Source organism: Triturus cristatus, chromosome 4_1 (genome assembly GCF_964204655.1).
Source record: "Triturus cristatus chromosome 4_1, aTriCri1.1, whole genome shotgun sequence".
In the NCBI taxonomy this organism is placed as follows: Eukaryota; Metazoa; Chordata; class Amphibia; order Caudata; family Salamandridae; genus Triturus; species Triturus cristatus.
The window spans coordinates 928,976,222-928,989,905 of NC_140585.1; the positions used below are offsets into that span (position 1 = coordinate 928,976,222).

Below are 13,684 nucleotides of genomic sequence, written 5' to 3' on the forward strand. Positions count from 1 at the left end.
TCTAAGCCCTATTTCACTTTTTTTTAAGTAACAAAAGCTCTTGCAAGTAACACCCATACTCTGTGTCAGGTGAGACCTAAAAAGTAGTATTCTAAAAGAGAGAAGTGGAAAAATATAAGCTATCCAAGTAAAAGGATGCTAAATAGGCTATGCTGGTCCGTGGGAGGAGCAAACAGAAAAAGGGAAGGCAAATCATCAAAAAAGAAGCAAGCAAATGGCAGTGACAATAAAGTAAACCAATGTTAAGCAGTAGGCAGGTTCTAAGTCCACTGTAAGTTTCTGATACTTCACAACTGGATCTTTTGCAAGCAGACAACTTGCACTGTTTGGTAGGCGAGACCTCAAAACAAGCTTGTCACATTCATCCTGTGCACAGTCTGTGCTGCAGTACTCAGGTCTTGTTGGTGTGCACCCATTGATTCTTGAGAAAAGGAAGAGGTAAGTAATTCTACCTACTGAGACCCAGATGGTGGAACATAGTGCTATGCAGTCTCCTTCCCTGTACATCTTCAATTGCATTTTGCTCTCGTCTGCTGCTGCATCCTTCATTTTCAAGAACTCTACAATAGAACACTGCGCAATGAAATAGGGAGGTACTTTCCACAGACCTTTGATGGGAGACGAAGGACGGCAAGAGGGGGGTTGAAATCATTACAAAGGGAGCCAGTCAGCGTCCAAGGGTAAGGCTATGTGGTCCATAAACACTCCCTCACCTGCCCATGAGAAGGTATTTACTGACACACACGTGATAATCATACATGCAGAGAGACCGACAGACACACACACACACACACACACACACACACACACACTGTCTCTCTCTCTCTCTCTCTTTTTAGATCTTTGTCTCTTTCTCCTCCTCTCACGGTCTTCTTTCTCTTTCTTACTCTCTCACTCTGTATACCGTAAACCAGTTATTTTGGCCAACTGGTAAACTAGAATTTCCAGGCAGCAGAGGGCTACAAGAAAGTCTCAGTAACCTTGCAGAGGCCACTGACTAGAGAGCGTCCTAAACAAACCCAGGAGCAGTCATAGCAAAACCTTGCTTTTCACCATTTGAGGCTTGAGAGAAAAGAAGGACCCGAGAACCAGCAAAAGCTTTGAGCAGCCGACAATCCAATTTAGCCAGATGAGGTGCTCGAAAGGGCCCTGATTAAGTGTCAACACCATTTTAAGTACAACCAAATGTTACATTTCAGATTCTGTGCAGGAAGCAATGACTGTAGGCATGACACAGGAAGGAGCTGGTGCTGGCGGCCATGACACTTCCCGCGCCCCTGTTGCCTTCCTCTGTGTCCAAAGAAATTAATATGCTCTGTTCTCTCGACAGACCCTGCTGGATCTGGGAGCCTCGCCGGATTACAAGGACAGCCGGGGGCTGACACCGCTGTACCACAGCTCCATGGTGGGAGGCGACCCTTACTGCTGTGAGCTCCTGCTGCATGACTACGCCAAGGTCGGCTGCGTGGATGAGAATGGCTGGCAAGAAATCCATCAGGTTGGTTTCCAGGGCCGAGGACTCTATGAAGGGCTCGCCAAATCGATGACTCATGCTTGGGTTCAGAAACAAAGAAAGTATGGGTTTGAATAATTGAATTAATCTCAGTCACTGGTAATTACTCAGGGCTTCATTCCTTTTCATTGTTTTTTGTCTACTGTGCCACTCCAGACAGAGACCTGTCTACACTGCTAAGCCACGCCCCCTCTGAACAGAAACACAAACATTGCCAACCATCTTATGCCTTTATGGGTCTGCTCAGCGAGGGGCAGGTTTAGTGGCTGTTACATAACGAACAAGGGACACATACTAGGGTAACCGCATGTGCTTAGGGTAACTCACTTATGGCCATCTTTGGAGTATTGCAAACAGGATGCTCTGTCACAGACGTGGTGGATGTTCCATCCGCTATACTGCAAGTGTATTATAGCCTATGTATGGCATTTGTAATACAGTGGGGTGGATAGCCGACATGTTTCGACTGTGTCCCATCTGCTAAAATCTAAGACCCTTAGTGATGGGTGGAAATGCTTGACAATCAGAAGTGAAAGATCTATCCTTGGAAAAGGTAGTTCTTTTGCATCCCTGGGTGCCAATGCCAACCCTTTCCTGCCCTCAGAACAGATTTGTGCCATAAGATACTTTGCAAGGCAAGTTTTTGCGTTCCTGAGTTCTGTGAGTCGTGCAAATTCCTCAATCCTTTGCACGCGATGCATCGCAAAATGCGATGCAGCGCGCGCAACGAAATTCGTTTTTTTAATTTAAATGTGTACTTACCTCCGTTCATCCATATTCCGGTGTTTACATTTCCCCACTCTGCCCCTCCCCCGCCCCGCCTCACTGCCCCACCGAACTCCCTCCACGGACCGCTGCTGATAGTGTTTTAAAGCATGGCAAAACCTATGAATTTAGGTCATATGCCACAACAGCATGCATTATAAGTATGAGCAAGGAGTATTATTAAGGCTCGCGACCCGCTCGCTCTGCTCCCACGGAATTTGGATTGCTGCTAAGCTTTCCTGTGGGTGGATTTTCAGTGGAAAGAAACTAGAAAATTAGCCGAAACCTCTTCTCTGTTAAGACTGCAGCAATGGCCTTCGCTAGCCTTTATTTGAGGCATACGCCTCACACACTCTTGACTAGTTTTCAGAGACTGAAAACTTGCTTTGGTAGCATTTTCTTTATAGGTCAAATACTCAGGGAAGGTCTGCTTTCGTCATACACATGTATGACAGGGAAACTGCACTTCTAATGCCTCTGTGTTCAGAAGGGCCAGTGCAACATGCAGCTATGGTACCTACGGGTCCATATCTTGACAAGATAATGTCATACTGCAGACATTTTGCAACATTGCTATTAAATTTATTTTTAGTATTTTTTTTCATTTGATGTGATGTTTGTATAATGGAATAAAAAACAAACATGCAAGGTTTTTATAATTCAGGATTTTGTCAACTATATTGCAATTGCTTATCAAGGGCAGGCATAATCAAACTGTGTAAAATGTCAAATTCGCCCCTCTGAGCAAAGTAAAAATACAAACGTAAAAGTATATTTACATTTCCACCTCTTTTAGAACGCTTAGAAGATATCGAACATAAGGATTTTTTTGTTGCGGTTTCTAGAGAAAGACTCATTTTTTGGATGGAATGTTTCGAGAAAAAAGTTTTTGACGTAATTTTGAAATGTATCGAAAATGCATTACAAATTCTAGGAAGCATTTATATAATGACCATATGGCAAAACGAGCCCAAAATATTTATTTCGGTATTAATTTATGAAGTTGTTATTGAGTTGTTAATTGCCCAAGCATGAATATAAAAAAATGGCTGTGGAATGCCTAGAAGGATTAAAGGACAGAGGTTAAAAGGTTAACCAATGGAGTAGATGGGGGGGGGGGTAGATTAGAAATGAGGTGTCTAAATATTCTATACCAACCTCATTGATACTCCCACCAGGAAGGCGCCGGAAGTTAGGAAGTGGGAATGACTTGCTCCCATTCGAAAATGTCATATAAAAGAAAATGAAGACAGGTATTAGTATCACCAGGTTCCTGGTGTATATTTTTCTCTCAACTCCTTCATTTCGTGGGCTAAGTAGACAGGGCTCGATGGGCGCTTTCTAAGCATGGGACATGATGACATTCATAGGTCTTCAACAGAACAAAGTCTAGTGAGTCTGTGACCTCCAACTCTGAGGTTTGTGCTTCTCAGATCATTTCTTCAAGCATTTCATTTGTTTGTATAGTTGTTTACTTCTAATATTTACATTGTCTTCTGGTCACTCTTTCCAGGCATGTCGCTACGGTCACGTGCAACACTTGGAGCATCTTCTCTTCTATGGAGCCGACATGAGGGCTCAGAATGCCTCAGGAAACAGTGCACTGCACATCTGTGCACTCTACAACCAGGTGAGAAAGCCAAGTGCGGATCTATTGCTAACTGCACTCTGCCTGTTCCAGCAATCCCAACCTTTTCAAACAACCCCAGTGTTATTCAATCAAGTTGACTAAAATCTAGACACAAATGAGATAAGGGCTTTCTCTGTTCAAAGCCCCACATTATTCAACTCCTTTTATTTTTTTTTATTTTTTTTGTTTAACAAAGTTTTATTGAGATTAGAAAAATCAAATAAGACAAAGGTTGCGGCTGTGCGTACAACAGAAAGCAAGTAAGGAGCAACATTGTGACATTTCCGGTTCTTAGATAAACAATACCACATCATCAAAGCATCAGACAACAAGACCCCATCTACCAATCCATCATCAACATCTGTCCGACCTGAAACAGGGGGATCTCTGACCAAGGATCTATCCCTAGGGTACCAAAGCCACCTCCCTCCCCTGCTCATATCTCGGTCATGGGAAGACGTCGTGTAGTAAACATCACCTGACCCCAGGAGCCAAATATCCCTGTGTCCGCACCATCACATGACCACTCCATCTGCATAACATTGGTGCAGCACGGCCTACCCTACTCCAGTGGGAGCTATTCCGGGATTCGAGGATGGCGGGGTTGAGCCAGGTAAGCCTGCAATATATGTTTTATAAGGGCCCCAGATGTCCCTAGGACGCGCCACAGTGGGGAGGAGACTAGAGTAGATCTCGCTATTCGTGCTACAGAAAGCCATGGCCGTAAGCCACGACTTGGACGTGTGTTACCTCCCCAGTGTCTTGCAATCTCCCTCTTGGCAAGTAGAAGCCCCAGAGAGGCCAGTTTACGGACATTCTTAGGGAAATTAACGGTATAACCCAACAATGCGACCTCAGGAGTGGGAACCAGTGTAAGCCCTAGCATCTCTTCTAGGATCTTGTAAACCTGTGTCCAGAATGTCTGCAGTCTCGGACACGTCCAGGACATGTGTGCAAAATCGGCATGTGGTGCAGCGCATTTCCAGCATGTGTGCGGTCGCGCGGGATCAATGGAATGGAGTCTATCAGGGGTCATATACCAGCGGCGCAGGAATTTATAGTGTAGGAGTTTGTGACGACTGTTCAGTGATACCGTGTCGGTGACTTTGCAGCATGCCGTCCATTGTTCGTCCGTGATAGGCCTACCCAGGTCCGTCCCCCACTCCTCCCGCGCCCGATCGTCCGCACATGGGACCCGAGCTGCACACGCCTTGTACAGCTTGGAAACAATATGTGCCCCCATATCGTTGTCAATCAGGGTGGTGAGGGGTTCCAAGGAAGCCGGCTCCAGGGGAAATCCCTTAATTTCCGCTCGCGCGGCGCAATATAGCCGGCGAAGAACGAACCGGTCCATGAACGTAGCATCACTGAATCGCGCGTCCTCCGATACCGAGAAAATGTGCCCACCCGGGAATAAGTCCCCAATCCTGGTGAGGTTAAATTTCGTTAACGTTCGTTGCACCAGTGCCTCATCCGTGCCTGGTAATAACCCAGGGTTGGGTATCGGGAGGGAAGAGGAATACAGCAGAGGATGAGCCAAGTAGCGCGAGAGTCTGTTCCAAGCCCAACTGGTAGTAGATACCGTTTGAATGTCCATTGGGTCCCTGGGGACACCTTTGGGCAACACCGCCGACAAGCGACCTGGGAGGACAAAGTCCGCCTCTGGGCGAAGGAATGGGATCCGAGCGTCAGGGTGATACCAGGCATAGGCATGTGCACACTGAGCGACCAGGTAGTATAAATATAAATCAGGCACTCCAAGGCCTCCTCGATCCTGTGGGAGTGTGAGAGTCGTCCAGCGGATCCGGGGGTGCTTCCCGCCCCATACCAGTCTAATCAGGAGGGACCGCAGGGTGGAAAAGAAGGCCCGGGTAAGAGGAACAGGGATGTTATTGAAAAGATACAAAAATTTGGGGAGCACTATCATTTTGAGAATGGCTATCCTAGCTGACATAGAGAGCGGAAGCCGCAGCCACCCATCCACCTGAGTCTCCAGCCGCGCAGTCGCGCGGCCATAGTTGAGGCGGATAATTTCGTCCGTGCTCAAATGTATTTGTATGCCCAAGTACCGTACCGAATCCGAGCACCATTCCAGAGGGAACTCGCACGGCCATGGGGAGGTGCCGCTAGTCAACGGGAAGATGATGGACTTATGCCAGTTTATGCCCAGACCCGAGTGGCTACTGAAACGAAGGATCTCATGTATCAAGGGGGTGAGGTTGGCCTGCGGTTCCCTGACGTACAGGATTGTGTCATCGGCATAGAGAGAGGCAAGCAAGGGGCCCGTCCGAAACTGGAGACCCCTGTGAAGATGCCGCTCCTGGAAATGCCGGATCAGGGGGTCCATAGCCAAAATGAACAAGAGCGGTGAAAGCGGACAACCCTGCCGTGTACCGCGCGTGAGCGAGAATGGGCGAGATAGCGTGCCGTTGATACGCAAACTGGCCATTTGGCGACTATAGAGGAGTCTAACAGTAGCTAGGAAGTTTGCAGGCATGCCCATGCGCTCCATGACGGAAAGAAAGAAATGCCATTCTAAGGAGTGGAACGCTTTTTCGGTGTCTAGGAGGATCGCTGCAGCAGGTGTGGTCGGGTTAATTCTGTGCAGAACCGTGAAGAGCGTACGCAAATTCAGCGACGTCGAGCGACGGGGGACAAAGCCAGATTGTGCGGGCGATATAATGAATTCCATCAGTTGGGAAAGCCTGTTGGCAACTATTTTGGCCAAGATCTTATAGTCGGTGTTTAAGAGGGAGAGGGGCCTGTACGACCCACAGAACGACGGGTCCTTATTTGGTTTCGGGAGCAGCACTATGACTGCCTCACCAAGAGTAGATGGGAGGGAGCCGCGCTCCAAGGCCTCCGCATACACCTCTATTAGCTTAGGCGCCAGCAGATCAGAAAAGGCCTTGTAAAAGTCAGCGGAGAAGCCATCGAGGCCCGGGGCTGAAGAGCCCCGAAGCACTTTGATCGCCCCTCGCACTTCCGCCACCGTTATGGGTTCCGCCATGAACTCCTGCATGCCCCTATCCAGGAACACAAGAGCGATTTCCGATAGATAGGCCGCACGAGCGGCCGCGGAGTCCCCCAACTTGGTGGTATATAGATCAGTGTAGTAGGCCAGGAATTCGTCCCGGATCTCAGCGGGCGTTGTGCGGAGCGCACCATCCATGCCTCGCACCTCGGCGATCAGGGACTTGCTGTATGGTGGTCTCAGAGCTTGCGCTAGCGTGCGCCCTGGCCGATCCCCCTCTCCGTACCTACGCGCAACATGGTATTTCCCCAGATAGAGGATCTCCCTGTCCGCGGCTTCCCGGAAGTCGGACAACAGGCGTAAGCGCCTGGTAAACACCTCGTCAGATGGCGCCCGCTGTGCCTCAGTGTCTATCGCATCTAGCTGTGTCTCCAGTTGTGTTATTGTTGCGCGCAATACCTTCAGGACCCCCGCATGCTTAGCTATGAAAACCCCTCTGATATATGCCTTGAACCCTTCCCAGAGTACTGCCCACGAGTCCACCGAGCCAGTATTAATGGTGAAGTAGTCCTCTATCGCCTCGGAAACCTCATGTACAAAGAGGTCATCTAATAGCGCCCTCCCGGGGAAACGCCACTGCCGCTCAAAACCCTCAGGCCGAGGAACGTCTAAGCCCAGTAAGACCGGGGAATGGTCCGAGTACGTTCTCGGAAACGTCCTCAACGCGCGGAACCAAGGGGACAGGCCCGGGGAGAGGAGCCAGTAGTCAATTCTGGTCCAAGTGTTGTGTTGCCCTGAAAAGTGTGTGTATTCAGTAGTGCTCGGATTGCGCCTGCGCCATATATCAGTCAGCGAGAACCGACGGCAAAGGTCCAGGAACGCGTGCCTTGCTCTAGGCTTAGAATCTGTGGCCCCAGAAGTGCTATCCAGCCCCACATCCAGCAACATATTTAAGTCGCCGCCAAGCAGGATGCCAGCCGGCGCCAGGGTTACCAGTTGGGCCGCAAGCGCATGGAAAAAGTCCGGGGAATCAGTGTTGGGAGCATACACACAGACAAGAGTGACCACATGACCCATCAAAACCCCCTTTACAATGCAGTAGCGTCCCTCCCTGTCTCCCAGAAACGTCTGGCACTGAAACGGGACTCTCCTATGAATCAGCACCGCGGTGCCTCTAGCGTAATTACTGAAATTGGCAAAGTATCGGTGAGCGCCCCAGGAAGCTGCAAAGCGGGCGGGCACCGGAGCGTGCAGGTGAGTCTCTTGAAGAAAAGCAATGTCCACCTGGTGCCGATTTAAGTAGTGCAGTCTCTGTTTGCATTTACTCCGGTTGTTGAGGCCCCGGACATTCCAAGTCATTAACGATAGATTGAGAGGAGCTTCAGTCAGACCTATATGGGCCATTGATGCCAGTCAGCAGGTGATGGGAGCAAAAAAGCCGGGATGTCTCTGTGTATCAATAAAGTTCGTTCACACACAGCCATATCAGAAGGATCAAAATTGCTTACCCCTACCCCCCTCCCCCCACCCAGCCAAACCACGCAAACGTGAGGCAGTCCCAAACCTGGAAAAAAAGAACATAGCTCTAGACAGTAATACCAAGTGTAACCAAACAGTAAAAAGCAGAGCATCGCAACCAAAAAAGATCCCAACGGTTTCAACCAAAGGGGGGTGACAACGATCCGCAATCAACCCAGCGCAACAGCACAAATATACTCCAAATGTTAATACGTCCCCAGATAGCCAAAGTCAAATAGTACAAAGTTAGGTTACGGGCGCCGTCTCAGCCGACACCGGAGGTCAAAAACAGGTCCTGGCTGCCCGCAGACCCACTACCAGGGGGAGACCGTCCGCCCTCATCCCCCCCCCCGGCGGGCCTCTGCGCGGTTTGTAGTTACGGCAGAAGTCCTGCACCTCAGTGGGATTGTCAAAGAGCCGAGCTCGGCCATCTATCTCGACCCGAAGCCGGGCCGGGTAGAGCATGCCATATTTGAGGCCCAGGTTCCGGAGCGCCGCCTTCACCCCCGCATACTTATGCCTGGCCTCCTGGACCATGGCGGTGAAGTCTGGGTAGAGTGAGAGTCTCGAGCCCTGCCAGGTAATCTCACCCTTCTCTCTGGCAAGCCGCAAGGCAGTGTCGCGGTCTCGGAAGTTCATAATACGGGCAATAAGCGGGCGAGGCGGAAGCCCCGGGTTAGGTCTCGGCCCCAGGGAGCGGTGGGCACGCTCCACCACGAAGCCAGGAGTGAAGGATTCTCTCCCAAAGATGTCAGCCAACAGTTGTTCCACAAAAACATCAAGCCTGCCCGTGGCCGTGGATTCCGGAACCCCAATAATTCGCACGTTGTTGCGCCGACTGCGTGATTCCAAGTCCTCGTTTTTGCTGGCCACTTCCTTCAATATGCGCTCCAACCTTTCCACCCTTTTGGTCTCCTGCACCGATCTATCCTCCACTGCAGAGATCCGGGCCTCCGCCTCTCCTAAACGCTTGTCGTGGGCCTGGATTTTGGCCCCCATCGTCTCCAGAGTCTTATCTAGGGCATCAAAGCGACCATCCAGGGCCCTGAAGCCGGCACGCATCTCCTGTAGCCAGTCCGGGGATGGGGCACGGGCCGTCGAGCCGCCGGTCGCTCCACCAGCAGGGTCCGGCATGTCAGGGCGGCTCTCCGCGGGCTGCTCAGATAGTTTCTCGAACTGCAGCGTTTTCTGCTTCGGGTCTTTGCGACCCATGCCCCCAACCGCCAGACGGCCACCAGCCAGTCGTGTGTAGAGCAGGGGTGGCACAGGGACGATGGAGCGTCAGTCCAACGGCGCAGGCCAATCCTCAGCCAAGCTGCTCTGGACCACGGGCGTTGCTGTGCCCACCAGGTACCGGACAGATCTCGACCTCTCTGCGCAGCAGGCAAGGGCCAAAACTATGTGTAGCTAGCAGGTTCCCGATGGAACATCAAGTGCACCAGCGCGATGTATTCAGCAGCCGCGACTCGACGCTGCCGGAAGGGGCAAGGGAGGATCGCGCAAACCGGCCGCAGAGCACATGGCCAACCCAGAGAGGGCCCAAGGACCGAGGCAGAGACAACCCGGGTGCCAGGCCCAGCGCCGAGCCCCGACCGCCCCCCCCCCCACCGCTAGCAGGCCGTCACGCCACCCCTCCCAGGCTCCCCGACCAAATTAGCCCGGGGCCCCAGGGAGGACACAACGAGCGAGGCCGCGCCCGGAGCGCAGGGCAAGAGCCGAGCGCCCGGTCGCCCTCCGGCCCGCAACGGCACAGGGAGAGAAGCAGGCCCCCGCCAGACAGCACCACGGTGCTCAATGCCCCCCCCTCTGAACCCCCCGGGTACCTGTCTCTCGGCCGGCCGCCTTCCACGCACTCGCGTCCCCAATCCCCGGATCAGCCCGCCATCTTAGGCCTCAGGGTGAGGTGGTCGTCGCCGGACGTCACAGTGGCTCGGGAGGTCCGTTCTGCATCCTGGCGCGCTCCGGGGCCGTAGAAGGATCACCGGCGGTGTCGGGCGTCCCGCGCCCGCATCAGGAGGGCGAGGAAAGCAGGGTTTGCGCCAGGTCGATGGCGGAGCTTCAACGCCGTGCGGCCATCTTAGCTCGCGGCTTGGCCACGCCCCCACATTATTCAACTCCTTGGTGTAAATTAACGAGTAGCAGAAGAGGGACTGCAAGTTAAATAGGACTATTTTATGTCTTTCCGAAGGTTGACCATCACTTCGCAGTCTGTGCCATGTCACTTCACACTACAGTCAAATGAGTTGGTATGGTCTGTGTCTCTCTTAGCATCTCAACTCTCCCAGCTGTAACCAACACAAACCATATACACCCAAGTAAGTCTCTACTACCCAGTACCCAAAATGTACTCACTTTCCAGTGCAGTAAGAAGCCCAATAAGCATCCAATTTCAACATCCCCTTTTCAAGCTCCCTTCAAGCCTACCCAACCATATTCAATATCATTTGTACTGTCTCCCCCATCAAGCCAAGACTATGCCTACAGCCAAGTGAGGAAAGACAAGCCTGCATCCATCCAATACAACCCAGATTTAAAAGTGAAGATTAAATCTATCTTCATCCACGCCCCACTAGAATAAATCAGTTTATTGCAGCGTGGTGCATAGTACCCACCTTATCTCAAATTAGCTAATTATCTGTGTAGTCTAAAACCAGTTCAGGGAAAAAAAACACTTTCCACATCCATAGTTATTCTCACTAAGGTCCGTGGTGGAATAGCTCTCTGAATTCCAAGCAGCTCGAAATGTTGTACATTGTGAAATCAGGTGCACAAGTCAGACACATATCCACAATCACACTTTTCTAACTGCTTTTAGTCCTATCAGTTCTCATGTACCTATAATACATCACCCTGCCGTAACCAGTCATTTGCATAATAAATCAAAATAAATCCACTATGTTGATATACTCCCAGAATACATTGAGCACCACAGGAAACTATTTACTGCCCCAGGTTAATGCAGACAATCCACCTCCAAATCATTTCTTTGCCCACTCCCACATCCACCCACCCTTCAGTTCATAGACCACCTCAAGCATATGTTTTTCTTCAACCTAACAACTATTTTCACAACCGGTCCCAATACATTCTATTGTGCACAGGTACATGAATGTAAAAAAGGCCATCTCCTTCATTTGGCAACCACCCCGTTGTAAGACAGGCCTCCGCATATTATAATATCCACTGAGACCGAACCAGACATAAAGTGAACTTAACCAGTCTCTTCACTCTTGGTGCCACCAACACCAGAGTATATGGCTTATCCACTTTAGCATCACAGAGGCATTTCCAACAATTCCCTTCTTCGCAAACGCACGCAGCCTATCACGTGTCAGGGTGATCCAGCTCTTCACTCTTACCGTGAATGCTTAGGACCACATTGCTAGTTTCTCTGTAATCCTGATCGGGCGGATACTGAGATACGTGGCAACTCAGAGGCACAGGGGAATTTCACCCTGAGACCTTGCCTTCTGCAAGTAGGAGCAGTCTCCGGGTGAGACAACAGGCCGAACTATTCAGAAATCACTGAGGAAACAGATTCCCATCCACTAGTCCCCAAAAACCTAGATTAGGGAGAACGTCTTCCCTCTAGTGTAATTGAGTTACTCCAGAGTAGTGCCCACTTTGAGCATCTCTCCTGGATGGGCTGGGATCTCCAGATATTGCTATTAGGGGGGGAATGTGGGACCTCTGCCAGCCTCGAGAGCTGTCCACCATACTTCAAATGAGGCCCTAATGTGCTTACCTGCCCTGTTTGCGGGCAGACCGTTAGCCCTTAGGAGACACAGCAGAGGCCTGCCCACCATATTTTGAGATCCTCTCCTGCATGGCAGCATCGCTGTGCCTTCAGAGCATCTGAAGGTGTGGCGTATGCACTGAACTGCTATTTCAAGGGTTTACCATGACAGAGCCAGCTGACGCAAAGGTATAGGAAACTCTGCGCTGGTCTGATTCTAAATAAGGCTGTGAGTTTGGTGGGGGGGGGGTCAAAGTTATGGCAGTGCTTCCACCCTTGCCTGGCAGTTCGGGCTGGACTGTTCAAATGAGGCACAGTGGCGAAGTGAGCTAAAGAATGATGATGGATTCAACCCAGATCTGTGACTGGGGGTGAGTGTCTGAAAAGTGGTAGCGCTCCATCCATCATCTACTTGTGTTTGCTTTGTTTGCCCTAAGTTGGCAGGGTATGCTCAGACGTGGGTCCCTTGCTCACTTTGCCACTGGATTCAAGCTAGCCTGGCTGATGAAGGGTGTTACCCAGAAACTGGTTCCAGGATGCTTGTTTCCGGTTTAAGAAAGACCTGGCTTGGCAGTTTGGACTGGACTGTTCCCATGAGGCACAGGGCCAAGACTGATTTGCATAAAGCTGGGTCTGAACTGAAGTGGCGAAGTGAGCTAAAGAATGATGATGGATTCAACCCAGATCTGTGACTGGGGGTGAGTGTCTGAAAAGTTTCAGCGCTCCGTCCATCATCTCCTTGTGTTTTCAGTGCTTCCACCCCACCAGACTCTAATAAAGCCCTCACTCTTTCTCTTTGTTGAGTCACTGCTTACACGGCTTGTCTCATCACGCTCTCCTTATCTTACCTAGGAAAGCTGTGCTCGAGTTCTCCTGTTCCGTGGTGCAAGCAAAGAAATTCGGAACTACAACAGCCAGACTGCCTTCCAGGTAAGGACCACAATTCTATCAGGAGATACACAGTCAAGTTGCCTTCTGGGCACAAGTTTTAGTCCTCTGAGATTGGCATTGGGGTCATGCATAGTCAAAATTACTTCCCAGGTATGCAGTCAAGATATATTGGCCAAGAATCATGACAAAGACACTGACACAATGTGTAAATTATAGATCTGGTGGTGAAGTTTGAGACTGTTCAAAATTAAATAAGGGAAAAAAACAATTTAAGAATAGAGGAAAGAATGAGGTGATAAGATCTTAGATGTTGATTTAGTGCATTCCCTGGTAACTCTTTGAATTTTTCAGTATCAGATACAGATACATACTCAGAGAGGGCCTTACTCCCTTTCATGAAAAAGGTAAGAGGGACAGGCCCAGGATCATAAGATTTGTCAGCTGGTGTATGTGCAGAGCTTCCTCTTGAGGGAAAGTTATATGTACTGTGCAGCTGTAACTGTAGCCAACACGTGAAATGGGACTTACACTCCTATTTTTAATCTGAACTGTGCTGAGAAGATGTGGTGGCTAAGGACATTCAAGGAGCTTAGCTCTACTCTAGATCTGAAGAGAAGACCTGTAGTGAAAGCGGTGAAGGCAGGTGTGGTGAAGACC

General features: G+C 50.2%; 1 protein-coding gene across 2 annotated transcripts in view; it reads left to right on the forward strand.

The window, feature by feature from the left end:
- The window catches only part of SHANK3 (SH3 and multiple ankyrin repeat domains 3), a 2,151,740-nt gene that overhangs the window by 987,566 nt on the left and 1,150,490 nt on the right, over positions 1-13,684 (forward strand). For both annotated transcript variants that reach the window (XM_085653773.1, XM_085653774.1), the window contains 3 exons: positions 1,331-1,498; positions 3,792-3,908; positions 12,989-13,066. In XM_085653773.1, the coding sequence (XP_085509899.1) occupies positions 1,331-1,498; positions 3,792-3,908; positions 12,989-13,066 (363 nt within the window). The remainder of the gene's footprint in view (positions 1-1,330; positions 1,499-3,791; positions 3,909-12,988; positions 13,067-13,684) is intronic.